This window comes from Gracilinanus agilis, chromosome 2 (assembly GCF_016433145.1).
Source record: "Gracilinanus agilis isolate LMUSP501 chromosome 2, AgileGrace, whole genome shotgun sequence".
Taxonomy (NCBI): Eukaryota; Metazoa; Chordata; class Mammalia; order Didelphimorphia; family Didelphidae; genus Gracilinanus; species Gracilinanus agilis.
Window position 1 is genome coordinate 581910245 of NC_058131.1, and position 16934 is coordinate 581927178.

General features: G+C 34.7%; 1 protein-coding gene across 1 annotated transcript in view; it reads left to right on the forward strand.

Moving 5' to 3' along the window:
- Nucleotides 1-11444, forward strand: part of MTMR10 (myotubularin related protein 10) — a 75400-nt gene extending 63956 nt beyond the window's left edge. The window contains exons 13-16 of the mRNA XM_044665398.1: nt 2183-2352; nt 5307-5477; nt 9570-9752; nt 10701-11444. Of these exons, the coding sequence (XP_044521333.1) occupies nt 2183-2352; nt 5307-5477; nt 9570-9752; nt 10701-11294 (1118 nt within the window). The 3' untranslated portion in view covers nt 11295-11444. The remainder of the gene's footprint in view (nt 1-2182; nt 2353-5306; nt 5478-9569; nt 9753-10700) is intronic.
- The last annotated feature ends 5490 nt before the right edge of the window (nt 11445-16934 follow it).

Sequence of the window (16934 nt, forward strand, 5' to 3'; positions counted from 1 at the left end):
TGCTTCTAGTACCTGCTGAATTATAGGCTATGAGTAAACAGATAGTGATGTTGTCAAGAATGATTTAATTAAACAGAGTAGGTGATATATGAACCGTGGCTGTGTAGAGGTACTAATGTGAATAATCTGCTTGAGAAATGATTGTGTAATAGCATGCTTTATAGCTTATCATTTGTAGTCCTAGAGATATTGCATTGGAAATAGTACTGGTCCCTAGAAGGCTATGAGCTCAAATACTGATTTAACCTTGGTCAAGTCACTTAAGTTCACAGACCTTCACTTTGCTTATCTGTAAAATGGAAATATTTGTACTGCCTGCTATAAATGGTTTTAGGAAAGTGCTTTTGCAAACTTTATCATATTGTATAAATGTGTTTATTGTAAGTCATAATAATAAAATGTTTTAAAATATTCATACTTACAATATATTCTAGCATTTTTGCCATTTGAACTTAAGAAGAAATACTTTTGCTATTGCTATTAAGTTTTATTGGTCAACTGGCTACAAAATGGCTTTTTACATTGTTTTTAAAATTACTTTCAGTGAATGCTTTTAAGTGTTCATTTGAATTTTATTAATACTGATAAATTAACACAGTAATCCAGTATTTCAGTCTCCTTAGTTCTTGTTCATTTGTTGCTTGTTTGTTACTTTCTAAATGTTAATTTTTTATTGATTTGTGCATATTTTGTAATCTCTAACTTGGTCCTTGAGTGGTAAATTAGGGTCACTCCCAGTACCTGGAAAGATAACTTCCTTATTATTCAAAGTCTAAAAATAAGGATAAGACTTCATTTGTTTCTCCTACCCATTTTATGCCTTCATTTGTCTAACACAGATTGCTGCCCTGTGTGGTCCAAACCAGATTAAAATGTAATTGGGGCTGGCAGGAGGGGTGGGGGTGAGGGTGGGGGGTGAGAATCTGGGTGGCTCAGTGAATTGAGAGCCAGGCCTAGAGACAGGAGGTCCTAGGTTCAAATATGACCTCAGACACTTCCTAGCTATGTGACCCTGGGCAAGTCTTAACCCCCATTGTCTACCCCTTACCACTCTTCTGCCTTGGTTCTAAGGCAGAAGGTAAAGGTTTGTTTTTTTGTTGGTTTTTTTTTTAAATGTAATTGGGAATGGTTTAGCAAAACAAAAATACAATACAATGTAGATAAAGTTAATTTGTGGTTTTTCTAAGTAAATATGAGGCCACTATTCTAACACATGTTCTAATCTCCTCCCATCCCCCAATTTATTTGGGGATTTCAAAATGGTAATTGGATGGGAGCAAGGTATTACCAGTTTTCAAATCTATTCTTTGGGATCTTTGAGTAGTAATTGGTTGAGGGAGATTAGAGTATGGAATTAGAATATTTCTTGATTTACTGATGGTTGAGTAACAAGGGAGATATCAGAGGGTGTTAGCTACCATGGGCAAGGGCCATCTGAGCCTGTAAGCACTGTATAAAATTATAACTGGGCAAAGAAGAGGAAGCCCTTTTCAGCTGACTTTAGGGGTAAAAGCAAAAAGTAAGGACCAGTTAACATTTACAGATATATCTTAGTCATTTAGTAAGTGCCAGGAAAATGGCCTTGGGTTGTTCTCAGAAAGTTATTATTTATACAGTGCTTTGAGTTTTACAAAACACTCTTTAAATATCTCATTTTATCCTCAACAAACCTGGGAGGTAGTTGGTAATGTTTTTTCCATTTTACAGTTGAGGGACCTGATACAGTCAGGGTAAGCTACTTACCCAAGGTCACATAGCTAGTAGACTAAATTTTGACCTCTGGTCTTCCCAATTCCAGATTTAGCATTCAAGCCACTATTCAACCCAATTGCCTATCATTTCATTGTGATCCTTCTACATGTGAAATGCTAAGTCAAATTCCAGAGGGGAAGAAGATAAACATACATAAAATACATAGTAAAGATAAAATGACCTTATTAAAATTACTGTGTTTAGAAAGCATTATTTCATTTCCATTGCTCATACTAAGGAAGGACAAAACATATAATTTAGATAATTCTAAGAAGCAAAACTATATTTTTATTTTCACTTAATAAGAAAGACATAGAGAACTAGAGACCAGATGTTATGGAAAGCATTGACACAGATTTATTGACCTATCCACATTGTGTGATACAGTCCTGTATTTTTTAATCTTTTTCTCCTCCTCTTACCCCCCCAGAGGAAGAAGGAAGGGATCTGAGTTGTTTTGTAGCTTCTCTCATTCAAGTGATGCTGGATCCTCATTTTCGAACAATTACTGGATTTCAGAGTTTGATACAGAAAGAATGGGTCATGGCAGGATATCGATTCCTAGACAGATGTAACCACTTAAATAGATCTGCAAAAGAGGTATGAAAAAAACTCTTAAGTGAACTGGTAAAACATGTGCTATTATGACATTAGTATGATTTTTAAAATATTTAGTAATCCCAGGAAATGTATTAAGTACCTTCTGTGTCTAGAGTACTCTTCTAGATATCTAGATACAAAATACAAAATTGAGGATTTTCTCTTTAGAGATGGTAGTTGAACTTAGAGGAGGAAATGCTATCACTAAGGACAGGATATAGACAAAGGGAAGCATCAAGAGCAGAACCTCAAAGATCACTCATCTTTAGAAATTTGAGAACATCAATTAACAAGCATTTAAGTACTTACTCTCTGCCAGACCCTGTGCTAGGTGCTGGAGATATAACTATTAAAAGGGCAACAGGCTTTGCTGTCAGAGAGCTTTTGTTCTACTAAGAGGATCAAGTATGTTAACAGCTAAGTAAATATAGGGGATAGAGAAAATAAATTTTAAAAGAATACAGTGTCTACCAGGAAGGGGAGGGATATTTAGAAAAAACATTTTGAAGATAGTGGCATCTAATTGAGATTGATAAAATGCTAGGGTTTGCAAGAGGTAGAAGTGAGGACAGAGTATTCTCCATATGAAGAATGGAAGGAAGATGAACTGTCATTTATAGAGTAGAGAAGTAGACCAGCTTTGCTGGAATGATACACATGATAACCCAAAAGTCTAAGGCAAGTTTTAAGCCTCAGTACCTTTAAGTTTTAAACTTTAATATCTTAAAACTGCCCTTAGTCTTTTGGGTCACTAATATAATCAACTAGGGAAAGAGAGCTTGATACCAGATTTTGAAGAGGTTGTTTGGTGGTGGGGGGAAGTTGTATGGGTGAAGAACTTTTAAATGTCAGAGTACTTTATATTTTATCCTAGAGCCAATGGATAGTCATTGAAACTTCTTGAATAGACCTATACAATGGTCAGACCTATCATTTAGGAGGAATATAGTTTTGGTAGCCTTGTAGAAATCAGATTGGAGAAGAGGTGGCTATTATAATAGCCTCTTATTTCATATTTATAAAATTATATACACACATATATAATATAGCCTCTTATTAGAAGGTTATTACATATAATAATTGCATATTATATCATAATAGTTATAATAATATATTATAGCCTTATTATAAAGAGGTGATTATAGCCAGAAATAGAGTGGTTTGAACGATTGAGACAGATTTGAGGGATGTTAAGATATGACGGAATTGAGAAATCTAGGTGGTTAATTGGATGTAGGAATGGTGTGTGAGGGTGAAGAGTTAATGGTGACTCTTAAGTTATGAACCTGAAGACCTGGAAAAGTAGCAGTAGTACTCTGCAGAAACAGGGAGGTTTGGAAGAGGATTGTGTTTAAGGGGAAAGATGGAAAGTTCAGTTTTGGAAATGATGAGTTTGAGATCTCTTTGGAACATCTAAGTGTAATTGAGGACTGGGGACTCAACAGCTAAGAAAAGAATTGAGAATTGCAGATTGGAGGGTCATCTGCAAAATAGAGATGATTAAATCTGTGTAAGCCAATGAAGTCATCAAAAAAAAAAAAAAAGTATAGAGAGAAGATGGTCCAGGACTGAAGACAAGGAGAAAGGAGCATTTTAAAGACTATAGTGTCAAGAAGCCAAGGCAGGACACATTCAGGGATCCAATAGGGCTTTGTCACATGCTTACAATAGAGCTCAAAGAAAATGAACTAAAAAGAAGGCCACTTGAATTTGAGGATTTAAATCTGTTGTCATTGTTGACCATCAAGAGAATGATTTCATTAATGGTGTGATGTAAGTTCCATTAGAAATAAAGGACCAGACCTAGAGTCTGGAGAACCTAGGTTGAAATCTGATCTTAGACGCTTTCAAGCCATGTGATCCTGGATATGTCACTTAACCCCAAATGCCTACCCCTTACCACTCTTCTGTCTTTAGAAATAAGTGAGTTACTTTTCCTAGATTAATGGTAGTCAATTGAAATTGATACTTAGTATTGGGTTTTTTTTTTTATTTGTCTTTTTTTTTTTTAAACCCTTACCTTCCGTCTTGGAGTCAATACTGTGTATTGGCTCCAAGGCAGAAGAGTGGTAAGGGTAGGCAATGGGGGTTAAGTGACTTGCCCAGGGTCACACAGCTAGGAAGTGTCTGAGACCAGATTTGAACCTAGGACCTCCCGTCTCTAGGCCTGACTCTCAATCCACTGAGCTACCCTGCTGCCCTCAGGTTTTTTTTAAAGGGCAAAAGTGGATAAAGACCATTTTTTATGGGAATTTAGAGGAGGTGAGAAGAGAGATGTGGTATCTGAATTAGAATAGAATACAAAGGGTCAAAGGAATATTTGGGGACTGAAGAAATCTGAACATTTTTTAAGCAGAAAGGAAATGAGTCAATGGAAGAGCATAGATAAAATGCAAGAGAGAATGACTTCTGGATCAGGGTAGAGAGAGAGGAGTGGAGAATGGGATAAAATTTCAAAGTATTCAAAATATTACACATATTGGAATATACTTTTAAAATTCTGGGGAAGTTCATTATTTAAAGAAATTTTGTAGTAAATTCTTTTGTGATACAAAAATAAACTTCCTAATTATCTTTTTATGAGGTCAAATTTGGGGACATCATATTTTCTTAAAGGAGGCCTCATTTGTGCTATTTAAAAAATAAAGTGGAGTGATTTTGTAGGGTCCCAAACTTAACAAAATGCTGTAAAACTAGGGGGCTATTATTATTATTATTATTATTATTATATTTAGTTCTGTGTACATTAGACAAATCATAACTGGGAATTTAATACTATTATTCCTTTAGGTTTAGGTTTATTAAAGCAAATAAACAATGTTTTCTTGAGACCAAGTACTTTTATCTGTGGTCTTTTCTTCCCTGAGTTTATTTTTTGTTATCATTCTAAAGATAACAGATATGCTCGTAAATGTGAACAGCTGAGGCACTAATTTTCTCTTTTGTTTTGTTAGTCTCCCTTATTCTTGTTATTTCTGGACTCCATCTGGCAGCTGTTAGAGCAATATCCAGCAGCCTTTGAATTTTCAGAAACTTATTTAATGTTGCTGTATGACAGTACACGGATCTCATTGTTTGGCACTTTTCTTTTCAACTCCCCTCATCAGCGAGTAAAACAAAGCACGGTAAGTATAATGTTTTCATTTTAGTTAGCTGCCCTTCCAGTTTTGGTTCTGTTTTGAGGTTATCTAAAAGTTAAAAGAAAAATTCAGGAACTTGTTTTTGTTAGCAATCCTTTGACCTACAGAAACTCAATCACTGGCTAAAAATGAGCAGCAGATTTTTTTTTTTAAAGATTTTTAATAACAAATTTCCACATGAGTTTTCCAAAGTTATATGATCCATGTTGTCTCCTTCCTTTCTTCCTTCCCCCATCCTGGGCCTGTCAAGCAATTCAATCTGGGTAATACATGTATTATCATGAAAAACAGGTTTCTATATTATTCATTTTTAAGTGAATAATCTTATAAAACCAAAACCCTAAAGCATATACTCAAATAAACAAGTGATAAATCATATGCTCCCATCTGCATTCTGACAGTTCTTTCTCTGGAGGGTTCGGGGGGTGGGGGATGAATAGTGATCTTTTTCAGAAGTGCTTCATAATTGTTCTGGATTTATATTGCCATTAATAGCAAAGTCTTTCTCATTTGATTATTCCACAATATTGCTGTTTTGGTGTATAATGTTCTCCTGGTTCTGCCTATTTCACTGTGCATCAGTTCATGTAGGTCTTTCCTGTTCTTTCTGAAAACATCCTGCTCATCATTCCTTAAAACACAGTAGTATTCCATCACTATCATATACCACAATTTGTTCAGCCATTCCCCAATTGAGGAATGTTCCTTTAGTTTCCAAGTCTTTTCCACCACAAAGAGAATAGCTATAAACATTTTTTTCAAACCGGTCCTTTCCCATTTTTCTTTTTTAATCTTTTTGGGATATAGACCTAATAGTAGTATTGCTGGATCAAAGGACGTACGTTCTTTTAGAGCCCTTTGGACATAATTCCAAATTGCCCTCCAAAATGGTTGGATCAATTCACAACTCCACCAACAATGCATTAGTGTCCTAATTTTACTTTGTCTTCTCCAACATTTATCAACAGACTTTTAAAAACAAAATTTGAAGAAATAGCAAATGCACATAAAAGTAATATTATTGCAGTTTTAGGGACAAGATTTTCTTTAAATGCTGTAAGTCAGATCCAGGATTCTTTTTTTATCAGAAAGGGCTCTAAAATAGTAGCTCACCATTTTCTTATCCTTTTCTCTCAAGTAGGCAATAAATAGTTTATATTATTTTGATCTTACAGTTGATGTCATTTGTTGACATATCCTGCATACCTTCTGGTGATACTGATTAGAACTTATGCTTGCTTGTCCTGTATAATTCTTGTCCAAGACCTTTCAGTCATTCCTAGGGCAGGAATCATCTGGCCAGCTTTCTGGGACCCTCTAGATTGCTTGGTATTATATGGCTACAAGCTGTGTTTTCTCTGGTCAGACATTTCTCTGATAACGTCTTTTGCATTTTGTCTATTCTTTGCTTATGATGTGCCATAGATTGCTTTATGCATAGCATATTTCTCATTGCCTTTGAGTGATCCTTAACTTTGGTTCTTTGTGGCTAACATATTCCATTACAGCTGTGCACCATTACTAGGAGTGTTTTGTTTTTAACTCTTTACCTTTCATCTTACTTGGAAACCAAGTGGGCTTCTTGACTTTCCTACCAGACTCTCTCTGAGCCACCCAGGCTTATTTTTAACTCTACCTTTCATCTTACTAATAAGAATCAGTACTGGGTATTGGTTTCAAGGCAGAAAAGTAGTAAGGGCTATGGGGATTAAGTGCTGTGCCCAGGGTCAAACAACTGAGAGGTGACTGAGATCAGATTTGAACCCAGGCCCTTCCATCTCTAGGCCTGGCTTTCAGTACACTGAGCCCACCTAACTGCCCCTTAAAAGATAGGTCTACATTTCAGGAGAATCTTGTCATTAAAAGCATTGTGCAGTTTCCTGAAGGTCAGTGAGGTTACTCTCCTCAACCACAAGTTAGTACTTTAGCCACATGAAATTTCTGTCATTATTTGATGCTATTATTGGATAAGCTCAGTTGGTCATCCAGTGAAGGCATAGTATGGAGAATAAGTGTTCTTCATCTACTTTATCTTTCTTCTGTTAGGCTTTGAACTTTTGAGTGATTATGTACTTCATTTTGGATAGTGTTCAGTCAGGAACTTTATATAATCAGTACAAACAGCATCAGGGTATCTGGTAACAAGAATTTTTAAGCTTTCTGTGTGTCATGGACCCCACTGGTGATCTAATTATTAAGCCTTCATATTCTTTCTTAGAATAATGCTTTTAAATTCATAACATATACTATATAAGACTACAAAGGAAGCCAAATAAATTGAAATCTTATCAGAATCAGAAAAACAAAACACACCACAATCAAAACACTCAAATTCACAGACCTCAGGTTAAGAACTCTTTAATCATAAGCAAAAGATATTTAACACTTTAATGGAATATGTCACCCCCAAAGTGCAAATCAAGGAGAGAATTTCCAATAGATGGGACTCAATTCATAACTTTATTTTAAATAAGTACATTGAACCATGAACCCATTTTGGAAAAAGACATTCTAAGTAGTAGAGTTTTCTGGGCTTCTTAAGGAGTATAAGGGTTTTTTAGTTTAGATAAAATCTAAAAGGGACCTACAATTATCCTTTTTGAGTTCTTAAAAGCTAGCTTTTTAGTTTTTTCTATCTCTTTCCTTGTGGTTACCTGTTACTTTGTACTATTGTCTATATTCCTGCTTCTAAGAAAGTATTCTTCAATCAGACAGAAATCTTTTAAATATCTACTATGATCCCAAGAACTATACTAGCTCTGGGGATGAAGACACAAAAATAAAATCCCCTATCTCTAAAAGAGCTTAAATTTGAGTCAAGTAACATATATATTTCTTGAAATGACTTGTTTTAAGTTCTCTAAGTGATCACTTTGATACTGTTATAATTAAAAATTGATCTGGACACTTATTACCATATTTATAAGCATTTATTAGTAAAGAGGAATATAGATAGAGTTAAAGAGAGCAAAACCTTTTTAGATCTTATTCCCTATTCAGCTGGTGATGCGATCACTAAATAGATAAGCTGGTGCCTGGGTGGCTCAGAGAGAGCCTGGTAGGAAAGTCAAAAGGCCCACTTGGTTTCCAAGCTTATTTTTTTTTAAATTAACATTCCTCCTTTTATGGCCATGTTGCACTGGCTCTGCCATGTTGTTGCTCAGGAAGCCCACCTTGGTGAACTCAGGAGTCAGGCTTTCAGCTTTGTGACTCCTTTGTCCTGCCACTAGGGTGCAGGGAATCCAAGTCCTCTAAATAATACTTCACACAATGCTTTGGCATAACCTTAAAACTATCAATTGACTTTGATGATATTGTCATTTTTATTATTTGGCACAGTTTAGCTATGAATACTGAATATTCGTCTTTTATTTTGACATTTTGTACAAGTGTGTTGTGTATTTTGGGATAGTGATTCCCAATCTAGTTATTTCTACTATTTTGGGGGGTGTTATATTGTTACACTTGATTTTTGAGGGTTAATTTTGTAGCCTGTGAATTTAGTTTGTCTCGGTTAGTATCTTTAGTGATTCCCTAGGATTTTCTAAATAAACCATTAAGTCATCAGTACATAGGGGATAGTTTTATCTCCTCTTTGCCGTTTCAGGAGGCAATACTTCTCATCCATCCATTGCCCCCTCTACAGAATTTTATAAAATAATATTATCTACTAGTGTTGCCTTTGACAGCAAATGATTCTATGTGGAAAAGAATGAAGTATTTTGAGGTATTAAAGTTGTTTGTAGGGTTTTTGGTTCTTATTGTAGCAATTTATTCACTAGGAATGATTATAGTTTAAGTTTCTATGTTTTTAATAGTTTCTTTTCACCAACACTAGGTATATGTAAATCAGATTTATTTTTTGTGTCTTATTGTTATTTTCCATTTGATGCTGATTTTGATTTTTGCTTTAACAACAAGCTTACAGTCTGACTCTACAGAGACAGCTGGTTCTGAAAATTACTTCCATATCAGTAGTCAGTTGCATATTGTCTATTAAAGTACGATGTTTAATTTTTTTTGTAATTTAATACCCTCACATATTAAACATAATTGTGTTTAATAACTTTTTTCCAGGAATTTGCTATAAGCAAAAATATACAGCTAGGTGATGAAAAGGGCTTAAAATTTCCTTCAGTTTGGGACTGGTCTCTTCAGTTTGCAGCAAAGGATCGTACCCTTTTTAACAATCCCTTATACATTGGAAAGAGTGCACCGTGTGTTCAAAATGGGTCAGTGAAATCATTTAAACGGACAAAGGTAATTATGAAAAAAAGTTGAAAAATAAAGACCTTTAGTATTGCTTCCATGATTTATTTACTTTAAAACCAAAAGTTAAAATGAGATTATAGTCAAACAAGTCTTTTCAAAACACATCCTATAGCTCTGATTGCAACATGGTAGAAGAGAAGGGAAAGAGAATAAGCATTTATATGCCACCTATTTTGTCAGGTTCCATTTAATCCTCACAACCTGGAAGGTAGGTGCTACTTTTATCCTCATTTTGCATTTGAGGAAACTTGAGGCCACCTAAGGATAAATGACCTGGGATCGCACAATTAAGGAATGTCGATAGCTGGATTTGAACTCGGGTCTTCATGACTCCAAGCCCAGCATTTTTTCCACTGTGCCACCTAGATATCCTAAAAATGAGGTAACTGAGAATCACAGAGGGAAAGTGACTTGCTCAAGGTTCTACAATTAATAACCAGAATTCCAGGTTTCAAGCTCAGACCTTTCATATTCTGTCCTCTTTTACCCATACTACAAGAGTACCTTTTAAAGCTTGAGATGTTTTTGAAAACATATTTCCACTGAATGTTCTGCCTCAAGTTCTGATTCTTCTTTTCCAGTGTACTCAATTTATATGTAGTTTCATGTGGGGTATCACTTGAGATTTTTTTTTCCTAACTTAAAAGTCTTAGCCTCTTTTGCTACTCAATATTGTTTTCTGTTATGTAAGCTTTTCAGAACAAGGATATAGGTAATTATTAGTTGTGTGTAAAAAAGCGTAACTATAAAATTCATTAAGTTAAAACAAACTGAGGGCAAGGACAGTATTCTAAAGGAAGAAAGTTATTTAAAGCTGAAATTCCCTAAAAATTATTTATCCTATGCAACTTATTTTAAAACTTACCTGCTTTTGAAATCATTATTGTTTTTGTAAATTAGAAAATAATGGACATGTAAAATCTCTTTCCCATACAGAAAAATTATAGCTCTACATTAAGAGGAATGCCACCTTCCTTTAAGAATGGACTCATCAATGACCAAGATTTGCTTCCAAGGAGAAATTCACTAATATTGAAATTAAAGACTGATATACAGCAAACTGACAGCCAGAGCACTGATATGGAGCAATACTTTAGAGACTGGTTTTCAAAACCTGTTGACCTGCATGGTGTAATTCTACCCCGCGTTTCGGGAATACACATAAAACTGTGGAAACTATGCTACTTCCGTTGGGTTCCAGAGGCTCAGATTAATAATGGTGGCTTCATTACAGCATTTCATAGAATATCTCTTCTGGCAGATGAAATAGATACGCTCAGCAGGAGTCTTCGACAGTACAAGAGCAGTCCCTCGCAAGCCAGCTATTCAGAACTGGATCAGAGTAGGATGTACTTTAAAGCAAATGGTATAAATGATACATCTGGGACTCCAGAGTTTCTTTCCTCTTCATTTCCATTTTCACCTATAGGGAACCTTTGCAGAAGAAGCATTTTAGGAACACCATTAAGCAAATTTTTAAATGGTGCCAAAATATGGCTGTCTACTGAGACACTAGCAAATGAGGACTAAAATGTACTTTATGAACATTTGGAAGAAAATGGGAAATCTTTTTCCTCCAAGTTAACACTGCTAACTGTGGCATCTGAAGGTGTAATAATTTTATATATGAGAATAATAGTTGAAATTTGCACAAATATTTAAAAGCAAACCGAATCATGCTTCAATCGCACAATTTTTAAAGCATAAACTTTGATTTTGATTTCCTTTCCCTGTATTTTTTAGGTCTGGCTCATTTTCAGGTGATCTGCAAGCAGAAATTTCATTTACTACTTTAGAGGATGAATAATATGATTATGCTAATCAAATTATTATTATTTGCTATATCTCCTTTCCAACTGCCAAATGAGGTTTCTCTGATTAGCAGTTCAAGGAAGCAAATATATGAAACAAAAAAAATCCAGAACAACCACGTAATATTGCCAAAAAGGTTGACAAGAGTAGGAGCAAAACTTTGAAACTAGGTTTTAGTATTTCTATATTTACATAATTCTCTAGTTACATTATCTGTAATTGGTTCTGACTAATGCTTATATTAGTGCACTGAGGCCATAATTTATTTTTTAAATCATCTTGTCAAATGAGGAATCTTTAGAACAAGGTTTTAAAATTTTAAGCTCTTCCCTTTACTACACAGGAACTAACTTTAAAACGATATGCACTGTTAATCTTGAAATGTTTGCCGTAGATAATATAATTATAGCCTTAGAAGTGCCTTTAATTGAAATGAACTTTAAGATATGGATAATACACAGTGAAATGTAATTTCATTTTTAAATAGGATGTTAAAATCCTAAAGTGTATTGTAAACATCATTTTCTTATTCAGACTCATAAAACAAACTGGAAATTTAGCAAAGCCATTATTTGGGGCCTTTAAACAGCATAGAACATTAAGTGCCAGTATGCAAAATGCTTTGTCATTTAGAGTGAACCTTTATTTAGAAAGATCTGAATTTGGCAGAAAGGTTTAATTTGAATTTTGGTAAGTCATTGTCAAAGAATGAAGTGCTTCTTTTTGTGTTATACTGTTTGCTCATGTTTATATTGGGAAAAACTCAATCTATACTGTGAAGATTCAAATTTTCATTTTTCCCTCTCTCAAAGGAATATCTGCTATCTAAAGAAAAGGAAGTATTTATTCATTGTATGTGTCACTGACATTTGATAAATTTAACTTTTGATACGTTTTTCCTCCAAGTGATCTCTTACTAGAAAAATTCAAATCACCTACTCAGATAATGGGTCTAAATAGTCAACAAAGAATAAACTGTTGGGCCCAAAGTACAGAAGTAGAAGAAGTAAGATCTCTCAAAATGCTATTCTTATTTTGAGTAAGGAAAAGAGAAAAAACTGTCTTCTACCTGCACCTATTTTTGTTAGAAACTTAAACAGAGGAGAGGGACAAGTGAAGGAGAGTTATGGAAATAGGGACACAGAAGTGCACTTCACATTAGTTTGGGGATATTTTGTTCAGTCACCTAATTAAACTATTGTAATGTGCACATATTCATTGCAATAGCTTTAATACCCCAGCCCTTCTAGGAGTGGCTTAAACCTTGGCCAAAGACATGTTCAGGCTGAAGCTTTAGATAGGAGAGCTCCAATATAGGATCTTGGTTTTGAGTCTTTTTTTTTTCTACACTTCTTCCCTCTTTCCCCATTCCCTGTTTAAAGGGTTGTACTCTTAAAAAGGTAGCCAGATTGTTTACAGTTTCTTAAACTGCCAACTTATTTGGGATCTTTAAAATTTTGACTTAATAAAATAACTAGTCAACATATTTCACTTTGAAAAAGTGACTACTGCCCAGGAACAATAAGTTTTTGTGTTTTTTCAAGGTTTTCTAAGATTGTGTCGTGCCTGTATATTTAATGAGTAGCTGTTTCTATTTGATGAATAATTTGCCTTTTTACAAAATTGTTTGAATGGTTATTGCTTCTTGGACTAAAGAGGCAGAGATGTTTTTGTAACTTGTCTTAAGAATTTTGTCTTGTTTATAAATTCAAGATTTTGCTAGCCTGTTGGATATAAAAATAAGGATTACTTTTAGTTTATATTGGAAACTTGTTTGTAAACATTTGTAATTGCTTATTGATTGAAAATCAATTCTTTGTTCCTTAAAGTGCTGTAGATTTCCATCACATTCATTTCAAGTTGTTTTTCTTTTTTGAAGCTGCTTCATTGTTAATATAGTATGTAGACTGTTATGAATTCAAACATTTGGGCTTAACTAATTTTCTACAGTTGTCTTCCCTTACCCATACAATTCATTTTTTTGTTAACTTTTGAAAAAAAATTGTAAGTTTTTAAATTAGGTACTATTAATACTGATTTATAAAAATAGAAAAATCTTTATATAAGCTTATTTTTATATAATTTTCTAGTGAAAATCTGCATTGGTTGTCATTGGTCTATTATAATAATTACTGTGCCATATTGTACACAAAAAGAACAACTGCTGAAAATTTACTTCCTGACAATTAGAATGGGTGAAACAAAGCTGCATTGAGGTACTGCTAACAAGAAATGATGTGATGGCAAAGGTCATGGTAGTGTAACCAAGCACAACTATAGTACATGGACTGTACCAAAGAAATCTGTAATGCTGTAGAATTCTATATTAACATTCTTATTAACAACCTTGTTTTTGCAATAAATTGTGCCAATGTGCTTTCAGTGATATAACTTAAACATGTACAGTGCCTGGCCACTTATGCTCAGATGGAAATTTGTATTAAAACCAAAAACATTTGTAACCTTTTATTTAAGTAAAGGATGACTTATACTAATAAACAGATCAAAACTTTTCCACACATCTTTTAGTTAAAATAACTGCTTATGGCAGTAAACTCAGTTTTGTAAAAGTTGATATTAAGTAAAGTATGAAACCTTTGTGCCTAACAATGACTGTTACTTGAGTTCAGTAGGATTTGGCAGGAATATTAGAAACCTTGTCAATAAGAGGTGATGAATGTGAAGGAGATCTTGATTGATGAATAAAGTTTTTATCTTATCTGCAGTGAGTGATTGTTGTATTCATCAATATACAGTCACCCCTTTGTCATATAGAATCCAGTTGAGTGGGGCAAAGACCTGTTCAGCTTGGATATCTTACATGAACAAATGTTTTCCTGTCATGAAATGATAAGTTGATATTTATAGCATTTAGTCTTATCTTTATGCTTTGGATATGATTGATCATTAACCTAAAGCATGTGTGTGTGCCTATATATTATGACCAAGTCAAAACTTTGTTCTTTAATTAGCAAATATTTTTGAATACCTGCTTTGTGCAAGGGCCTAATATAAATGAGGCACCCGAAGGCCAGAAAAGTTTAATGATTTATCCAAGGTCACATAGCTAATTTCAGAGCTGGAACTAATTTTCTAGGTTCTAGATCCCACACAAAGTTGTTTGTTGTTATTTTTGTTTAACCAAATCTAAAGTATCTATTTACTGCATAAACATACTGATAATAAATCAGTTAATGTTTTAAAGTCTTTCCCTCAGGGAAGAAAATAGTATCAATTTCTTTTTAGAACAACTGAAAACTGATCCTTGTACTTATCAATGGGTTGTCTGGATTTCTTCAGAAGTAAACAGTTCCACATTTGAAAGTACTAAGAATGATTTCTAAGGATACTAGCTTATATTTTTATAATATTTTTAAGATTTGCTAGATTTCATATGGATTATTTCATTTGGTTTGTACACACCTTTGTGAGGTAGGTACTTCAGACTTTTATTCTTAGTGTTTTTTTCCCCTTTTGGTCTTAAGGGTTCTAAGACCAAAGAATGACTCATTTAAAGATGAACCTACTGACAGTGAACACTGCCCTTAGCTAGGCCAATCCTTAGAAAGGGAAGTCCCAGGACTATATCTTTCTGAGGTCCACTGGCGTGTTGTCTTAAGAATCCACAATCACTCTCATACATTGATGAGGAAATCTCTTTGCTTGGGAAACCAACTCAGAAATGGTCACCAAGATGGGATCCAAAGCCAGGTTTCTCCTGACTAAATATCCAATGTTATTCATTAATTTTTCTTTCATTTGCACATCAAAGAAACAAGCCTTAGAGGCCACTAGTAGACCTAAAGTGAATGGTTTATTATAATCTGGGACACCTAGAGCAGGGGCAGACAGATAGCTTGTTTTAAATCTGACAAGAGCTGACAGGTGTTCTAAGTGACTGAATCTTTTGTTAGTGCTCTAATGGGTTTAGTGATTTCCCCCATAGCAAGGGATCCATTGTCCACAAAAACCTGTTGCCCCTAAGATTGCTCTTAACTGTTTTTAGTAGTGGGAGCACTTAATTTTTTAATATTTTCAATGCGCTTGGGAGAAATAGAATGGGAATGAGCAATTAAAATGAACCCTAAATATGCTACCTTAGGGGAGACACCATTGAACCTTTGCCTTTAAAGCCTTGTGACCTCTCATGTAATTCTAACAGAAGATGTTTGCTCTCTTCTTGGCATGCTGCTGCATTTCGTGAAACCAAGAGCAAATCATCCACATATTTAAATGACTATTTTTAAATTGAATATTATCTGTATCTTGGACCAAAATTTGTGCAAACAGGGTAGGACTTTACATATATCCTTGTGATAATTGACACCAGGTCCATGGGAACCTTTCCAGGTAAAAGAAGATATATTTCTAGAGTCCTCATCAATTGGTATTGAAAAAAAATGCTGAGCACAAATCCACTACAGTAAAGTATGTGGCTGTCCTGGGAATAGAGGAAATTACTATGTTTGGGTTTGCAACCATAGGATGTCTTTATGACATGATTATTTACAGCCCTTAAATCTTGGACAAATCTATATATGACTTTTCCATCTGGGCCTAATTTTGGCTTTTTATCAGGTAAAATAGGTGTAGTATATTCTGATTCGCATGGAATTATTCCTTAATTAATGAATTTATTACCAGGATAATTCCCTCAATTGCCTCTTTTGATAGGGGCTGCTGAGGAATGGAAGGAGTTGGGGAATTTTTGTCTTAATCTGAATGGGATCAGCTGATTTAAGTGGGCCTACATCAGAAGAAGATGTGGCCCAAAGAGACTCGGGTATATCAGCTGGTATTTCAAAGGTGGGAACCTCTTTCACTTCCTGGCTTTCTGTGAGAAGTACAGGGAGCAAATTAATTAGTTAATTTATTTATTTTTGAGCCCTTAACTTCTGTGTATTGGCCCATAGGTGGAAGAGTGGTAAGGCTGGGCAATGGGGGTCAAGTGACTTGCCCAGGGTCACACAGCTGGGAAGTGTCTGAGACCAGACCAGCTTTGAACCTAGGACCTCCCATTTCTAGGCCTAGCTCTCAATCCACTGAGCTACCCAGCTGCCCCCTACAGAGAGCAAATTTAAAGATTCTTCAGTTGTTCTAATGACAGAGCCATCTGGAGCACATGATATTGTTGCTTTTCGTTTACATAACAGGTCTCTTCCTAGCAGATTTGTGGGGGACCTAGGCATTTTTATATTTGAATTTTGTGACATTATGGAAAAACACCATGTTCTACTTTCACAAAAAAAATACTTTTGACCACTGCTTGTGCTTACTATGTGTTGGAGGGTATGAGTTTTAAAATGAACATTTGCATCTGAAAGGGAAATGCAGAAAACCTGCTATTTATAAAGAATT